The 18,291-nt window shown below is 35.1% G+C and overlaps 1 protein-coding gene across 1 annotated transcript in view; it reads right to left on the bottom strand.

Annotated features, from left to right (window-relative positions):
* LOC115209491 (mucin-17-like) overlaps positions 1 to 18,291 on the bottom strand; it is a 178,771-nt gene that overhangs the window by 99,964 nt on the left and 60,516 nt on the right. Inside the window, exons 9-10 of the mRNA XM_036501104.1 lie at positions 10,734 to 13,004; positions 4,215 to 4,334 (exon numbers count right to left, since the gene is read on the bottom strand). Coding sequence (XP_036356997.1) covers positions 4,215 to 4,334; positions 10,734 to 13,004 — 2,391 coding nt within the window. The remainder of the gene's footprint in view (positions 1 to 4,214; positions 4,335 to 10,733; positions 13,005 to 18,291) is intronic.

The following is an 18,291-nucleotide window of genomic DNA, read 5'->3' as shown; positions in this document are numbered from 1 at the left end:
ATATATATAATATATATATATATATATATATTATATATATATATACATACATACACACACACGTGTGTGTATATATATATCGTTCGCGTAATATTTATATATATATGTTATGTGAACGGTAATGTTTTGAAAACAAAAGAGTTTGATACATATACTTATATTTGTGTATTTGAAACTGATAAACTAAATACAATTTACGATAAAAATTGGCAGTTTTTTATTATTATTATTATTATTATTATTATTATTATTATTATCTTTTTCATGCCATCAAAGTGACACTGGGGTAAAATATACGAAGCCCAATATACCCATCATGACTACCCGTCTGATAAAGGTACACCAGGCACATGCATCACAACCATATGTGCGCGACATGGTGATCTCATATCAAGATAAACAGCACATGACCTTGCAGGTGGGGCCCAGTTAGAATTTTCTTCAGGTTGAGTAGCCCATCCTGCTCAAAAGGTCCCTGAATAAGGGTTGCTTTAGGATGTTGAACGAAACACCTATGTTTCCAGAGGTGAACCATTCAAACTCCAAAGAATCCCTCTCAACACATGGCCATGATGCTCCCCCACTACTTCTGCTCGTGATCAGAGATGCATGTATTGTCAGCCACTAAGGGACATGCTCAACCGGTTAAGGTCAAACAACTGACAAGCAAATCTGTGGTATTGAGCAGAATATTTGCTGTAGCCCATCTTTTATACCAAGACAAAACAATGTACATGATAACACTTCCAATCAGTTAAGATCAGAAGCCATGAGAGCCACTGCCTGGTACTGCATCAATTATTATTATTATTATTATTATTATTATTATTATTATTATTATTATTATTATTATTATTATGATCATCATCATCATCATCATCATCATTATTATTATTATTATTATTATTATTATTATCATTATTATTATTATTATTATTATTATTATTATTATTATTATTATTACTATTACTATTACTATTACTATTACTATTACTATTAATATTACTATTACTATTACTATTACTATTACTACTACTACTACTACTACTACTACTACTACTACTACTACTACTACTACTACTATTATTATTATTATTATTATTATTATTATTATTATTATTGTGTGTTTCCTTCTTTCTTTAAATTTTCTTCCGTTTCTCGCCGAGTGTTTTCCATACACCTAGGGCAGAGAAGCTCATTGTATGCATTCCCAGATTACACACGCAAATTCACAGATAAAATATGTATTTAAAAATTAATAAATAAATAAATTATGGATGGACGTTGTTTTCACAGCGATAATGCTCTTCTCAGTACATGAGCCGTTCCAGTTAATACGATTTTTTGCACTTCCTGTAGGTATGGTAAGCCTGGAATCATTTTCAAATAGGTTTCAGTACCTTTTTTTTATCATTCCTAGAGATCCTACAATCACTGGTACTGTAGTCGCCTTGAGATGCCACATTTTTCAATTTCTATTAGCATTATTATTATTATTATTATTATTATTATTATTATTATTATTATTATTATTATTATTATTATTATTATTAAAATGTCAGGGATCTTCAGAGCAAAACTTTTCGATGTTTTTCGCCTACTTTACCCTCTCTGATTGTCACTCACTCCCACCTTGTTTATTGTTAACTCTGCTTTCCCTGTGAGACCAACAGGACTGTGTTTTATTAAATGTTAAGATGTGTCTTGTAAGCTTCGCGAGTTTGTTTCTTGTTTTCATTTTCAGAGGTTTGTTTTTGTTCATTTTATTTTTAAAGACTGATGAGCACTTTTTGTTACTTGCTATATGTGACAACATTTTTGGAAGCATAGAAGAATTTTCATAATGGCTTTGTTTTTGCCAGCTGCTCAGTAAGAAAAGAAGTTGGACGAGGTTTTGTAAATGAATGTTTTTCGCAGTCATCTTCCATCAAACAATATTACTGAGGTTGTTGTAATTGAAGAGAGTAGCAGTAGTAGCAGTTGCGACAATGACAACAACGATAGAAAACACAAGAAAGACAATTAATACAAAAGCGTCAATTGTAATGGAAACGAAAACAACAATAGCGATGAAAATGTAAAGATAAACATAACAACGGCAAGAGATAGAAAAAAGAAAGTTTAAATTGCCGCTTCAGTTCCCCTTGAAACTAGGCACGAACTTCTACCGCAAGTAAATACACTATTAAACAGGAAAACGCTAGGACAAGATCGGATCCGAGAATTTTGGATGAAACATCTGAAATATTTACATGGTCAAATCGGAAATGATATATAGGAAGTATTCTGGAATGGATGGTTAAGGGACAAGCTTGATTGCGAAAAATCAAAGGGCAAGGAAATACAGTAGAAAATTGTCACCTGATTCCTGCTTCAGTCTGTAATGGAAGTTACCAACTGGTATTTTTACAAGGAAACATACAATCATCAGATCAAACTTACTCTTTTGAACAGATGGGGTTCAGAAAATACCCAGATGTATCAAAAACCATTTGATCAGATGTTTTCTGGGACAAAGTACCACGGTAAGATGATATTGGTTTCAAATTTTGGCACAAGAGGATAGAGGTAAGCCGATTACATAAGACCCCAGTGCTCAACTGGTACTTATTTTATCGATCCCGAAAGGTTGAAAGGTAAAGTCAACTTCGACGGAATTTGAACTCGGAACATAAAGACGGACGAAACACCGCTAAGCATTTTGTCCGGCGTGTTAACGATTCTGGCAGCTCACCACTATGCATGGTCACATGATATTACACTACCGAAGCAAGAACAATACTAAAGAGAAGAATCAAACTGTGTTAGGAGTCCTCATATCCTGTGCATAGATGTCGTGGATTATTGATGTGGCCTGTCTCTTAGTATATGAACACTCTAAGGCGGCGAGTTGGCAGAATTGCTAGCATACCAGGCAAAATGCTTAGCAGTATTTCCGTCTTAACGTTCTGAGTTCAAATTCCGTCGAGGTCGACTTCGCCTTTCATCCTTTAGGGGTTGGTAAAATAAATACCAGTTGATTACTGGGGTTGATGTAATCGACTTATGCCCTCTCACGAAATTGCTGGCCTTGTGCCAAAGAGTAGAAACCAATATATGAAGAACTCTATACGCAAGAACGATTGGAAGTACGAAAACATGTAATATACTTCACCTTGATCTTAAGCTAGAAGGCCGAAAAGTGATGAGAACATGTAATACTAGTATTAAGTCACTTGTAATAATTTCTAACTGAGGAAAAGGGTCACAAATCTGGGAGCAGGGATTAGTCCATTAAATCAAACTCTGTACTTTACTAGGACTTTGGTCGATCGAACCCTAGAAGGATCAAAGGCAAAGCTGACATCGACCAGATTTGGAATCAGAACGTAAAGACCCGGAACAAACACAAGTCTACGCTCTAATGATTTTACTCTTTCATAATAACGACGACGATGACGACGGCGGCGGAGGCGGTGGCGGCAGTGGCTGCGGTGGTGGCGATTGTTGCGGCGGCTGTGGCGGTGATGGTGGCGGTAATGGTACTGATGATGGTAAAGAGGATTATGTTGATGCTACTGGTCATGATTATGATAGTGATGGTAATGAGGAGAAAGAGGATGGAGAAGATATTAATGATGATAATAAAAATCATAATCGCAATTTCTCGCGTAGGATTTTAAGCTCAAAGTTTTACAACGGTTAAAACAGGAAGTTGGTTAACGCATGTCTTTCCCGAGGACATTAGTGCAGTAACTATAGCTAGGCACAAGGCATAAACACATTCAAAAATGATTAATATAGTTGAGTAAATTAATTTCAGACATAACAGGCGCTTATTTCTGTGACTCATTGGTAATTGTATCCAGAATATTTTAAAACATTTACGTTGGCGTTCTCTTGATCCTGATTCTCCAGCGACTTTGAAAAATCAATGATAATGATTTCTTGCATCGGCACAAGACTTAGAAAAATCAATCGTTTGGAAAGAGATGTGGGTAGTTTGATGGACCCCACCCCACTTCCTTACTATATTATTTTATCGATTCTGGAGAAATGAAAAGCATGACCGAACCTGATGGAATTTCAACTGATAATATGTGATTAGATGAAAGGCATTTTGTCAAGTGTTATCATACTTTACGAGCCTTGTGAAATCAATGAATATGTTCACTATTTAACACGTCCTTGGATTCTTAGTACACTAGAAAAGAACATCAATTCAAAGTACCTACCTTGACAAATGTCTCCAACTTTCTTATATCCTGTTTTGCATTCACACTGATAACTACCACGTGTGTTCATACATATCGAATTAATGCCGCAACTTGTCTCATTTGAACATTCGTCGACATCTGAAATGAAGAATAAGATTTCTAAATCCAATACATATTATTTAAAACAGTTTGGTTCGGTTTGATTCGATTTGACTCAAACTGATTTAAAGACATGTAAATTCTACTGAATGTGTTGAGTGTCCTATTCTTTCGATTGTCCACTCAATCGTGTGTGTGTATGTGTGTGTGTGCTTAATTGTATCAGTGTAGTTTGCATAATTTGGCCTCAAGTTAACTATCTTTGAGACTCTCGGGACATATCAAGCAAGAAATATATCTGGACAATCAAATTCTTCAGATACGAAATATATAAACCATGAAATACTATTCTGAATGTATACAGCTCATATATTTCCTGGTTAATGCATTTCATGATTTATACGTTTTATGATTCATAGTTTTTATGACCTAATGGAGATGTGTGGTTTGTTCGAAATTGATGAAAAAAAAGAACGAGAAAGTAGTACGATGGGGAAAATAGGATCAGCAGCAGGGTACTGGTGCAATAACGAGAGGTAGAAAAAAAGAAAGAAACAGAGAGAGAAGATGTGAAAGATAAAAAAAGGAAAGAGTAGAGTAGGTCTGTGAAAGGGCAATTCTATTAACATAATTGTAAGTGAAAAGATGTAAACAGCAATGAACCGAGAAAGGATAAAATAAAATGTGGAAATGCCCCTTATCAACCGTTTATATAGATTTCAGCAAGATTTCGGTGCTAAAACGCTTTATCTCCCGTCCAGCAAGTGCCAGTCGTTGTAAGCAATCACTAAGTTTGAAGACTTAGTATTTCACAAAGTCTTATGAGTTAACACACAAAGGATAATGTCTTGCGACTAAACGAAGCAAACAAGAAACGAGTATTGGGTGCTACGATTTAGATTAAAAAGGGATGAGGTCTTTCGACTTAGAACAAAACAAAGATGATGATAACGCGGAGGAAAATAGAAATGAAGCCATTCGTAATAATTCCAAAATACATTCCCTGATTGATATATGATTAATTTCTCTCTCCTTCTGTCTCTCTAACACTCTCTCTTTCTTTCTTTCTTTCTTTCTTTCTTTCTTTCTTTCTCTTCCCCCTCCCTCTTTGTCTCTCTGTCTCTGTCTCTGTCTCTTTAAAAAACACAGACTACGGAATACACAAAGAAGGTAAACAAAAGTAGTTGTCTAGTAGTCATATCTTGTCAGTGGGAGAAAGCGAGATTCTTACAAAACTTATTCGTTTACTTTCTTTATTCCGTGAACTGTATTTTGTACTCCATTTAAATAAATGCATTAAGCTCACTTGTGTTTATCTGCCCAGAGGCACAAGCCTTGCATGAGGGAATTGGATTTTAAGTTCTCATCTGATTGAACACTACTTTTTGGATGTCTATACCACGTTTACTTCGCATTCTCTCACATACTGTTTATCTATGTATACATACATGCATACATTAATATATATATATATATATATATATATATATATATATATAATATATATATATATATACAAAGTATATAATTTTATGAATATAATTATAAAATTATAAGGGCAACTACCAAGTAATACCACATGCTAGAAGAAAACGCTAAAAGGCTCTAAAACTAAGAGAGATTAATCATATGCTAGTTACTTGATAAAATTCTATATAAATTTTATCCTTGATTATACATACATACATACATACATACATACATACATACATACATACATACATACATACATATATACATACATACATACATACAGTTTAGAATGGAAGGAAAAGCTCACTTCGTTAGAATTTCAACTAAGAACATACAAATGTGTAACTAGATACTGCACTATTTTTTACCATTCCGCTACCGATTCTGTCATTTACACCCTCCCAAATGTTTATTATTGATTTCTAACGAAGGTACAATGTCTCAAAAAAATATGGAGGATGGATTTAGTCGATCTATCCAACTACAGTAGACTCCTGCTACTTTATTTTATTGACCTGGTATGCAAAATCGACCTCGGCATGGTTTAAACTCAGCAAATAAAGTAGCACAAATAAATACCGCAAGACTCTCTTCCGATTGCAAACCCTCAAATGTAAATTACTGGCTTTTTGCTATACCATTGGCCATTATTATACTAAATCAGTTTGGCTGATTTTCGTACAGGCATTCGGTGCGAGGCAGGCTGCTGCTGATGATTCCCCCCAAAACAGTGAAATCACGTGAGACGGTAGTGCTATCCACGATTGCAGACGATTATTTAGTCAGTTGATATAGTCAGTGTTTCATTAGCCCGTGTCGTCAGCATGAAATGGTATATCACTGGACGTTAAGAGCAATTTAAAGCCGATTTAGATAACACATTCAATTTAAGTTGAATGTGATATTTATTATTCGTCACAAATACTGCAACTACCGCTAATAGCTTTTTTCTTTAATTGGTTAGAAGAGAAAAGTGTGCGTCCATGACTTTTTCCTATGTTTTCGTAACTGGTAGGATGAAATCAGAAAGTTATCCTCCCATCCGAAACTTGGCCTAACTCTGTTAAAGGTACGTAAAACCAAAGGAGAGATTAAGTCTACATCCTAAGGACAACAATGGTCCCAACGACAAAGCTTCCTACGCGCAGTTTCTGTTAACCAAATTTACTAAGCGAAATTCTCAACCACAAAGCCATGCCTGTGCTCGTTAATTAGGTATTTAGTTCACATAGTATGAAACAAGATAACGGTATTGTTAAATGCTGCGCAGGTTCGACATTAGAAAATGTTTAGTCATAGTAATGTGACAAGACAATAATTGCAGTGATATATAGCTTTCGTCCAAAGGAAACTATTCAAGTTGCCAACAATTATATACAAATGAATTATAATGGTGACCATATGAAGCTAGAAAGAGTTTCATAAATTGATATTTTTAAAGCAAGGCTATTAAATACAAATGGGGGAGAGCCGAAATAATTGTATTTCCCTTTGATATATCTGTGAATCGCTCGTTTGTTGTTTTCAATAGGAAACTGATATCATTAAAGAGAGATAAAATAATACTAAGCAAAAAATTACGAAACAAATAAATAGATAATTGTCGCTGGAAACTGGTAATTTGTGTAAACATAGGGAAAATTAAAGGGATACAGAATCAATGGTTTATTCTCTTCATTTCTTTCCTTTCTCCCACCATTATTCCATCCCAACATCATTCCATCGTCTCCTCCTTCCCTGTCTTTACCTCGCCCATCACCGACTTATTTTTCTTGTTTTGTATTTCTGATCTTTCCTTGATTCATAGCTCTTTGTAACGAATGTCGTTCTTGTGTTTACGTTAGTGATCAAGACAGTTACAAACCACCGAGAGAGTTTCTGCATAGTTTTCCAAGTTGCTAGAAATAGCAGCCACTTCTTCTTCAAATCACATGATTTCGCCTTAAATAAGAACAGGGTATATTAGATAATGCAGTCTTTTAGAGACAGAATGGTTACGGTTGGCAACAACTGTAACAAATCAATAGTTATTGTTCAGATAAGGGTTTTCTTTTTTCTGTTAGATATAGACGATCGATTTTGAAATATATTCCCCATCAATGCAGATATTTACAGTTCAATTTAAGAAAAAAATGAAGTCCAGTTTTGATTTTCGTTTTCAGCTAATTTTCATTTGAAACACTGGAAGGAAGAGAATATTATTCATCAAGTTATGAAATTCAATATACATTCTTTTCCCTTAGAAAGCATCTTTTGCCAATTGACTCTTGTAAATGTTAGCCAAAATATATTTTAAATATCAAAGTGGAATAGTAAAATCTATGAAATTAGTGAGTGTATAAAAACTCAGCAAAGTGGAATAAATATTATTTTGCTAGGGTAAAGAAAACTAATATTTTGGGCCGGCTCTTCGTCAGAAATTCCTTTTTCTGACGAAGGGCTTCCTCGACTTTTGTATGTATGTATGTATGTATGTATGTATGTATGTATGTATGTATGTATGCATGCATGCATGTATGTATGTGTATATGTATATATATATATATTATATATATATATATATATATATATATATATATATATATATATATATATATATATATATATATAATGTGTGTGTATGTGTGTGTATGTATGTATGTATGTATGTATGTATGTATGTATGTATGTATGTATGCATGTATAAATTCTAAATGGAACAAGAACGCAACAGACGACAGTAAAACATCCGGACAGATAGACGGTACACGTTTGGACAGGAAAAAACAAGGACGGGTCATTCGTGGCCTTCTCTCCTCAGTCAAGTTTCTAGATTATCCTTAGTTTCGCCCGGTTACACTTGGGACTATTCAAATCTGGCTGGCCCCAAAGATCTAAGCTAAGAGCTCTAAATATTTTGGGAGAAAGCAAGCGAATGTGTACAACACGAAAGACAAAACAAAAGCAAGACGAAAAATACGGAGAAAATGTTACACAATTACAAATACAAGTAACAAGAAAATAACAATAGGTGTCTTTCGATTGATAGAGACGAATCAAGTTGAGCTGGCGTGTCTAGAGACAAAGCCTTGAGGCAGGGACACAGGAGATGAACATGAGACGAAATATGTATGTATATATATATATATATATATATATATATATATAACATAAGAGGGATCAGCCATCTGAATGTGGCTAGGGTCAGGGCGGGGTGGTGGGGGTGTTACTGATGCATTTAGCCCCAGGCGAACATCGACGTCACCAGAAGAGCTGACACCATCTCGGTGTCCTTGCCAGCCAGCAAAGGGAGATCAGCCTCCCCGAAGATACGGATACTACACACGGACCGGTTTCGAGGTTATTGCCTCTTGTCAACGTATGGTAAGCACCGCTCTTCGTTGAGGGACTTCCTCTGCAGGCTGGATATATATAGATTTTCACAGTAACCACAGTCACTGGCGTAGAAAATCTGTTCGAAAACAATAATAAATCTCTGGGCGAGATATAAACAGTAACTGCTCTATAACATAAGAGGGATCAGCCATCTGAATGTGGCTAGGGTCAGGGCGGGGTGGTGGGGGTGTTACTGATGCATTTAGCCCCAGGCGAACATCGACGTCACCAGAAATATATATATATATACATACATGTTTATATATACATATTTAGTGTATGTGCATATATATATGTACACACACACACACATATATATATAGTGGCTAGAGTACGCGGGACTGAGTCGTAAGGTTGTGAGTTCAATTCCCGGTGACGCGTTGTGTCCTTGAGCAAGACACTTTATTTCACATTTCTCCATTTCACTCACCTGGCAAAAATGAATAGCACCTGTAATTGAAAGGGCCAGCCTTGTTACATTCTGAGTCATTCTGAATCTCCCTTAGTGCCATGTTAAGGGTATGCGTGTCCGTGGAGTGCTCAGCCACTTGCACGTTAGTTTCACTAGCAGGTTGACTGCATCCCTCGGATCGACTGGAACCCACGTCGTCATAACCGACGGAGTGCTCTGTGTGTGTGTGTGTGTGTGTGTGTGTGTGTGTGTGTGTGTGTGTGTGTGTGTGTGTGTGTGTGTGTGTGTGTGTGCGTGTGTGTGTGTGTAACATTGCCAAAATTACATCCCTAAGACTAGCCAGAAAATATGCCACTCCATATCATTTACTGACCCTCTTGAAAGCAGCTATCATTTGGCACTACTCACATATCTTGGGACACAACTATTTACCAAACAAAGGCTCATTTCTTCTGTATGCCTTGTATACTGAAACTATATGAGCCTTTGCTTCTCTGAAGTAGCTTTTACATACTATTTCTACTCACGCTCATCAGACACGCATATCTTTACTTTTCATCATCACTACCACATCTCATCTTTCAGTTTCCCAACTAAATATTTCTTGTTTAAGTGTTTCTCTTCAGACTTGAAGTTCTTAAGGGTTCCCTCTCAACCAGGGTTTTTCCATGTAAACAAAAACTACTTGATTGTAAAACTGAACATCAACCACATCAATCTCACCAGTTCGCAAAGATCACAGCCACTGCTCCTTCTCCGTTGACCAACCTCAACAGAATCTAATGAAACATCTCATCTGATATTACCAAAGATCACGGATTATTTCCAATTATTTATAACTAAATATAGAGCAAATTTTTAGAGAATGTTTACTTGAGGATTCAGGCTTCTTTTACAGTTATGATAGTGTATTACTTGTGAAGTATTTTAATTTTCCCAAAATTTTTACAAATCAGTAAAACTTAAAACGTTGTTATTGTAAATTGTAATCTGAACTCAGAATTTTCCATTTAATGTTGTACTATTAAACAAAACTTAACGACTTTAAATTGTGAAGATTGATGCTAATAAGTAGATTAGTTTATAATTGGATTAGCCTATAGTAAAATGCTCAGTAAATAAACTCTGTGAAAATTTAACAATATAAGAAAACAATCTTTTATTAAATAAAAATTTACCGGTAAAGTGTTTTGTTTCTTGTGGTAAATTAGTGGTTGTAATTGTGGGAAGAATTTCTAAAACCGATAGTGAAGTATTACTTGCAAAATCTTCACTTCCCAATCGGAATGAACTGCTAAATTCGGCCGATTTAAAATTATTCTGAGAGTTCTCTGAGTGTAACGTAGCAAAATCACTAAAACTGTCAATAATTCTTGTTTTTGAGAGAAATTCACTTGAAGCGTAGAGCTGCTGAGTTCCAACGGAGTATGGAGCTGTATTTATCGCAGTGGAAAATTTATTAGTGAGGTAACCACTTGTAACCGGCTGGGAATTGATGTTGGAGTTTATACTAAGTATGATGCTTATCGAAGAAAATTCAGTTTCATATACTGGCTGAGATGCAACAACTGTTGACATTAAATTTGACTCAAAACTGGGGGTCAAATAGTCAGTCATTGATTGCTGAGATTCGTCAGTACTGGTGAAAGGTGAAGTATACATCAGTTCATTACTTCCGGTTTGGAAACTAAAATCTCTCGTCATTTGAGTCTTTTCGGTAAGCTGTAAGGTAGTTAGCTGTTTTGTGTCTCCAGAGGAGAAACTACCAAGAGAATCAGTTAGAAAATTGTTAACAGATAATGTTTTCTCCATATAAAGCTGACTGGATTCCGACGCATTTTCTGATTGGAGAATATTAACAGAAGATTTTTGCTGCAAACTGTTTTCAAAAGAATTTAGTAGTTCCGATTGTATTCCTGATTCTCCAACTGTTACAGATAAAGTTATGTCGTTTGAATTTGTTATGTTATTTAAATAGACAGTTGACAACACCGTTAGAGTGGTATCAGGATTTGAAACCGAATTTTGCACTGTGGTATTGTATTCATCAGTTCTTTCTGTTTGACTGCTGAACACTGAAGAGTAAACGTCTACAAAAGTCTGTAATGAAACACTTCTTTCAAAATGTTCTACTGTACTGTCAATGCTATTTGACAATTCCCATCCACTAGTAGCATAACGACTAAATATAGGTGTGGCATATTGAGAACTTTGCGTAAAATATTCATCTGTGATTAATTGTGAGACTCCTTCAGATATTACTGGTGATACAGAACTGGCAGACACGTCTTCAACTGTTTGAAATCGTGTGCTGCTGATTATATTAGGTGTTGTCGACTGAAAAGCTAGAGAAAATAAACCCGAGTTTGTAGGCAGGTAAGATAAATTTGTTTCCAGGGAATTTTTACTGTTCATATATATTGTAGTTAGTGGAGAGTTACTGACACTGTTAGTAGACAGGAACGATACATAGGAAAATGAGTCAATACTTTGATATTCAGAAGAGTGTATGTGTAAATCACTCACGAAACTCGGTAGACTTTCAGCTACATAAGTTGTTAAACTACTAATTTTTAGATTAGTAAAAGGTAATATAGAGCTGTGACTAATCAAACTTTCTGTATTCAATATATTTAAAGCACTAATGTTTGTTGATGTCACTGGGTTATATGAAGAGGTTTGAATGAACAAACTTGCTGAACCTTCTGCATTGTTGGAATTAGATGTAGACCCAATGTTTTCTGTATACTGTGTTTCAAAGTTACTGCTTTTAGTAATAAGGTGAGTTAACGCATCAGATGGCTGTAACGGGCTGCTTGTAAATATTTCAGATAGAATTTTAGATGTAGTTGAAGATATTGATAATATAGATAGAAAAATGGACGAAGAAAAGCCATTTGTTTCTACAATGGAAGTAACAGGTATAAATGATGGAGTATTTTCTACTGATAACATTGTACTGGGCAGCAGACTATGATATAATAGTGATTGGCTTTTTGAAGACATATCAACAGACAGAGAAGTGGAAGAGAAGTCTAGATTGAATAAACTTGATTCAGCTTTCGAACTGCTCGTACCCACAGTTTCTGCGAATGTACTGATCAATGATGAACTGTAGGTTTGTGCAACGTCATTCGAATACCACATCGATAAAGATGAATATGCATCGGTCAAGGATACTAATGAACTTGTTCGAATAATCTCGTTAGTTGAAACTGATAGTAAACTTTTAATAGCTTCAATACTTGAAAAATATTGGTCTGCAGAATAGCTTGTTGTAAAATCCAGTGAGTCAGTTTGAGTAGGACTACTTGAAAAACTTTTATCCTGGGAAATAATGGCATTTGTTATTACAACCGATGTTGTATCCAGTGATATAGGAGATGAATCAAGAGGAAATTCAGTGCTATTGGCTTCAGTATTTTGTAAAGTACTTCGAGGGACGTGATCTGTAAAAATAAAATAAGAAATAAAAAAATAATATATAGTAAAAATGTAAAAAATGCATTTAACAACTTCATTGTAGAGATTTTAAAAGTTAACTTTATAATTAAATACAAAGGTTCCTGTAATACCTCAGTTCAACACCTTTCCTAATATCTTATACTAGTCAATCACAAATAAAAATTCCTACTACCCATTCAATTTCCAGTAACATTCCTAACAGCCATTTGTACTGAGCTACATGAAAAGTTTGTCTTAACTGACTTAAATATATATATCAGATATGAATTCACCATCAAAGAGCTGGTTATAAATATCCATCTTATCTACTCGGTCATTTCCTCTCTACATATGATTATATATATTACATATATTTCTTTATTGCCCACAAGGGGCTAAAGATTATATTATATATTATATAGTTAGGATGGTAGACAAGAGGAATTGTTTGGACGTTTGTCAGGCTGGGTTTTTTTTTCCAGTATTCGATCAGTCTCTATGAATTCAAATCCGACTGAGCTTCACTTTGCTTTTTAATTCTTCTTGGGTCGATAAATAAAGGCATTGGAGGCGATTTAATTGACCCATACCTCTTTCTAAAATTATGTGCTTGTACTTGTGTCAGTTAACCATATCATCAATATAAATAGTTTAATATATATATATATATATATATATATATATATATATATATATATATATCAATAAGTTATAAAGAGCCTCATCTACCTGACCGTTTTATGATCAGAAGTTTTTCATAAACTGGTGATCAGCTTTATTGATTGTTGGGAGCAAAGGACAGTCGATTATATTTAATTTTATTTCGGGAAAATGCACAGTAAAATCGATCTCGGTGAGACTGCAAATCGTGTCTATAAACACGCGCGCGCGCACACGCACGCACGCACACGCACGCACGCACGCACGCACACAGGTATTTATATATAGTTAAGTTAAGTTAAGTTAAGTTAATTTTTTGGCTGAAAAAGCAAAAAGCAAGGCCATGTAGGGGGACATGGAGTTATGTACAGGGAGGGTGTTCATGCAAAGAGTTCAGGCCATCTTCACTATCTCGTCCGGCACTTTATTCCACGGATCCGCAACCCAGACGGAGAAAGCACCCCTCCTTCGATTGAGATGAAATCGTCACAGATAGAGCTTTTCGGAGTGACCCCGCAGCAGACGCTCTCGAGTAGGAGTGAAGAACAGCTCTTTCGAAAGGTTACACTTTCCGCTTATGATGTTGTGAGCAAGATTGAGATTACCACGGCGTCGTCGTTTTTCTAGAGAATAAAGGTCGAGCGTCTTCAGCCTTTCTTCATAAGACAAATGCTTGAGACCAAGAACCATGCGGGTAGCCAGCTTCTGGACTCTTTCGAGATTATGTATGTCTTTGAGAAGATAAGGAGAAGAGGCTTGAATCCCGTACTCCAATATGGGTCTCACCAGCGTGACATAGAGCGGTAGGAATATGGCTGCTGTGAGCATTCCGAATGACCGTCGAATCAAAAACAGAATTCCGCGTGCTTTATTGGCAGCATGGACGCACTGGGCCGAAGGCGAAAAGGAAGAATCCACCAAGATACCCAGGTCCTTTACCTGGTCGGTCCTCTCCAGCAGCAGACGACCCGGCTCGAAATCAAGTAATATATGTATATGTGTGTACGTCTGTATATATGTGTTTGTATACATTCGTATGCGTACGTATATCCCCAACTTCTCTTTCTCTGCCTCTATGTCTGTATGATGGCATATGTTCACATAAGGGAGACCATGTTTTAATGTTTTTCAAACATACATGTTTCTATATACAAACTGTTGTTGTTTAGTTTCAATCAGATTTGATCAACTGTACGCTTGAAGATGTTCCCACTGTGATCATATCCTTTCATTTCTTATTTGTATATCTAGGGTTAAACTAGCCAAAGTGTTCTTTCTTTATTAAAACGGTTGTGTGCTATCTGAAAGAGATTTAGGTCGCACGTTCGTGTACAGGTTCACGTCACTGGCTCTCCTCCGCTAACACTTGCTTTCTTTCCCTCCCTTTGTCTCTTCCCCTTCTCTCCTCCCTCTTTCCTTATATATATATATATATTTAAATAATAAGGGTGAAAAATTGAATATTAATTTGATTAATATCAATTTAAAACCAGTGGCCTAGCATATTGAAAAATCTGAAGATTCAGAAAAATCATATTACATACATATAAGAGGGAAGACCACTAGTGGACATCTATTATGCTAGAGGTAGACCCCATATGGTCTGACCACTATGAAAAGATTGTTCTCAAGAAAATTCAGCAAACGTCAGAACGTAAGCGAGCAAGACAAATGACAAGATACAAAATATAAAGATTAATCACAAACCCGGTTTCATTGTTACCATTTACGTAATACTTACATAAATGTCCCGCATTACATCAGTTGGATCGTCATAGCAAAATATAATTTGCTGAACTATACACGGAACGTCCGCATGAGATTGAAATGCATATAGTTCTACCAATTACAATTGGGGCTATAGTTCAAAAGTCTTCGTTTTGGCGCGCCAAAATACCGGAAATAATTCTGCAGAAAATAATTCTCGGCAAAATAATATTCAATTCTCACTGCAGAGAATTATTTTCTGCAGAATTATTTCCGGTATTTTGGCGCGCCAAATCGAAGCCTTTTGAAATATAACCCCAAATGTAATTGATAAAACTATATGCATGTTCAATCTCATGCGGACGTCTCGAGTATAGTTCTGCAAATTATATTTTACTATAACGATCACATATATGCATGTATATATATATATATATATATATATATATTATATATATAATATATATATATATATATTAGAAATATTACATTCCTAAATCTCTCAGAGCGACTTATACAGTAGCAGCACGATAAAGTGATGGTTTGTTGCCAACTTAATGTGACAGTCCCAGGAAAGGGAAGAATGATACTGCTATTTAGCCCGAAGAAACACTGTTGGCAACAAAGCATCACTTTATATATATATATATATATATATATATATATATATATATATATATATATATATATATATAATATATATTATATATATATATATATATATATATATGTATGTATGTATGATGTATGTATGTATGTATGTATGTATGTATGTATGTATGTATATATATATATGAGTGTATTTTCCCTTGTTAACAATTAACAAGGGAAAAATAGATAAATAGTTACCTGGGTAGCAAAAAATCTCACGTTTCGGAAGTAAAAGTATTTGAATTATACCTGCGTTAAACTCCATTTATATATATATATACATATGTGTGTCAGTGCTGTATGTATGTATGTATGTATGTATGTATGTATGTATGTATGTATGTATGTATGTATGTATGTATGTATGTTTGTAAGCATGTACGCATGCATATATGTATATACCTGAAGAGAAAACGAAACTTCGGTCAAATACAATGGTAGCTTGTGTATAGGAACTGCGGAACTGCAGCACCACCTATTTCCACTCTATATTATCGATAACATTCAATATAACGAATCCTTTTTACTTTAATTCTTTCTTTATACTTGTACATTATATAATCCTTAAGCTTAATGTCAGTAGCCATCTCCTAGTTTATGAAAGAAAAATACAAAAATCCTTGTATAGAACTGTGCGCTTCACAGTTCCAGCGACGCGGTGTTTGGCTGTTGTACGCATGCTCATATGTCCGAGATAGGAAGCTTCACACTAGGGAGAGAGAGCCCTGTCGTTCACGCAGTGCCGGCCCTAGTGTGCTGGTGAAAGCTAGTGTTTTATTTTGACTCTGCATGTGTTTTGTTTAAAAACGTGTTTATATTATTGAATGTGATAAAGATAGATTACTATCTTACTTCCAGTGTTGCTGCCAGGATTTGAAAATTGGGACTCCCCACCACTATTTTGTAACTTTGTAATTTAGGGTGATTTTTGAAAACCAAGACGGAATACGCGGCGGTGTTCAGTGAACACATTAAACACACTATTCGGCAGTGGCTAAAACGCGAACCGATCAAGTTTATGTATAAATTTTCTTTTTATGTTTATTTCCTTTTACACAATATTAAAACAACGGCTAAAAATTTTCTGAAGCAGCACCCCAACTAATTTTATTTACGAGCCGCCACTGGTCAAATATCTCCCAAATATATTTAAACTGATCTAAAGTGTGTTTATTTTGCAGCACCGCTTTGTGCGCAATCCATATGTTCTTTCCCAGCCTGGCGGCAGACGCGTGAGGTCTATAGCTGTCCTTTATAGATTTCTTTTTAGAGAACTCAGCCTTCCAATTAGATTAGGGTTAACTCACTTGTTATCTCGTACTGAAAATAATAAAAAACTCAAAATACATCTGCCAGTCGATAGGGAACACTCTGAATTGAGTTTGGTGTTTTTAACACATTTGCCTAAAGCGAGAATTTTTTTTTGTGGTATACCGCAGAGAAAATATGTTTTTACAGAATAAATATATCCCTGGCGTATTTGAATTCATCTAAAATGTGTATGTATATATATATATATTATATATATATATATGTATATGCACACACACTCTCTCTCTTTCTCTCTCTATCTTTCCCCACCCTTTACTTTTCTTCCTCTTTCTTGATTGTCCTGCTCCCAAAAAATTTTCTTCTTCCTCGCTTGTCTCCAAAACAAACAGTATAATTGAAAAGAAACCTCTCTCTCCTTGTCTATTTTCCCCCTCTTTGCTTTTCTTTCTCTCTTTCCGCCCCCCCCCCAACAAAAATATTTTCCTCCCCTTCTAAACAAAGCAAAATATATTCGATTCACATTAAAGAACAAGGAAACGTTCTGTTTTTATCATTTTGGCATTTACTTTGTCTTGACGAGTTCGATAAATGAACGAAAGCGCTAATAAAAAATTATTCAAAATTCTGACTGCCTCCTTTTTCTCAATATATAGACATATACATATACATACATGCATACATACATACATACATACATACGTACATACATACATACATACATACATACATACATACATACATACATACATACATACATACATACATACATATATATGGCAACCCCATCAGGCTTGCTTGGTGAGGAGGGTGGTTGTTGGACATCCTGCGGGATGAAAAATAAGACCCGTCAAAGGGCGAAGGAACTCATGAGCAGTCAACGGCCATCAACAAATATGTGTAAATATATACATATTATTTTTTATATATATTCTTATATGTATATATATGTATATTTTTGCTTTTATATATATTATTGATATTTAAATCTTATTTATATTTTTA

The sequence above is a fragment of the Octopus sinensis genome, linkage group LG3 (genome assembly GCF_006345805.1).
Source record: "Octopus sinensis linkage group LG3, ASM634580v1, whole genome shotgun sequence".
NCBI classification, from domain to species: Eukaryota; Metazoa; Mollusca; class Cephalopoda; order Octopoda; family Octopodidae; genus Octopus; species Octopus sinensis.
Note: the sequence above shows the minus strand (reverse complement) of the source record. Positions and strands in the feature narration are given on the sequence as shown.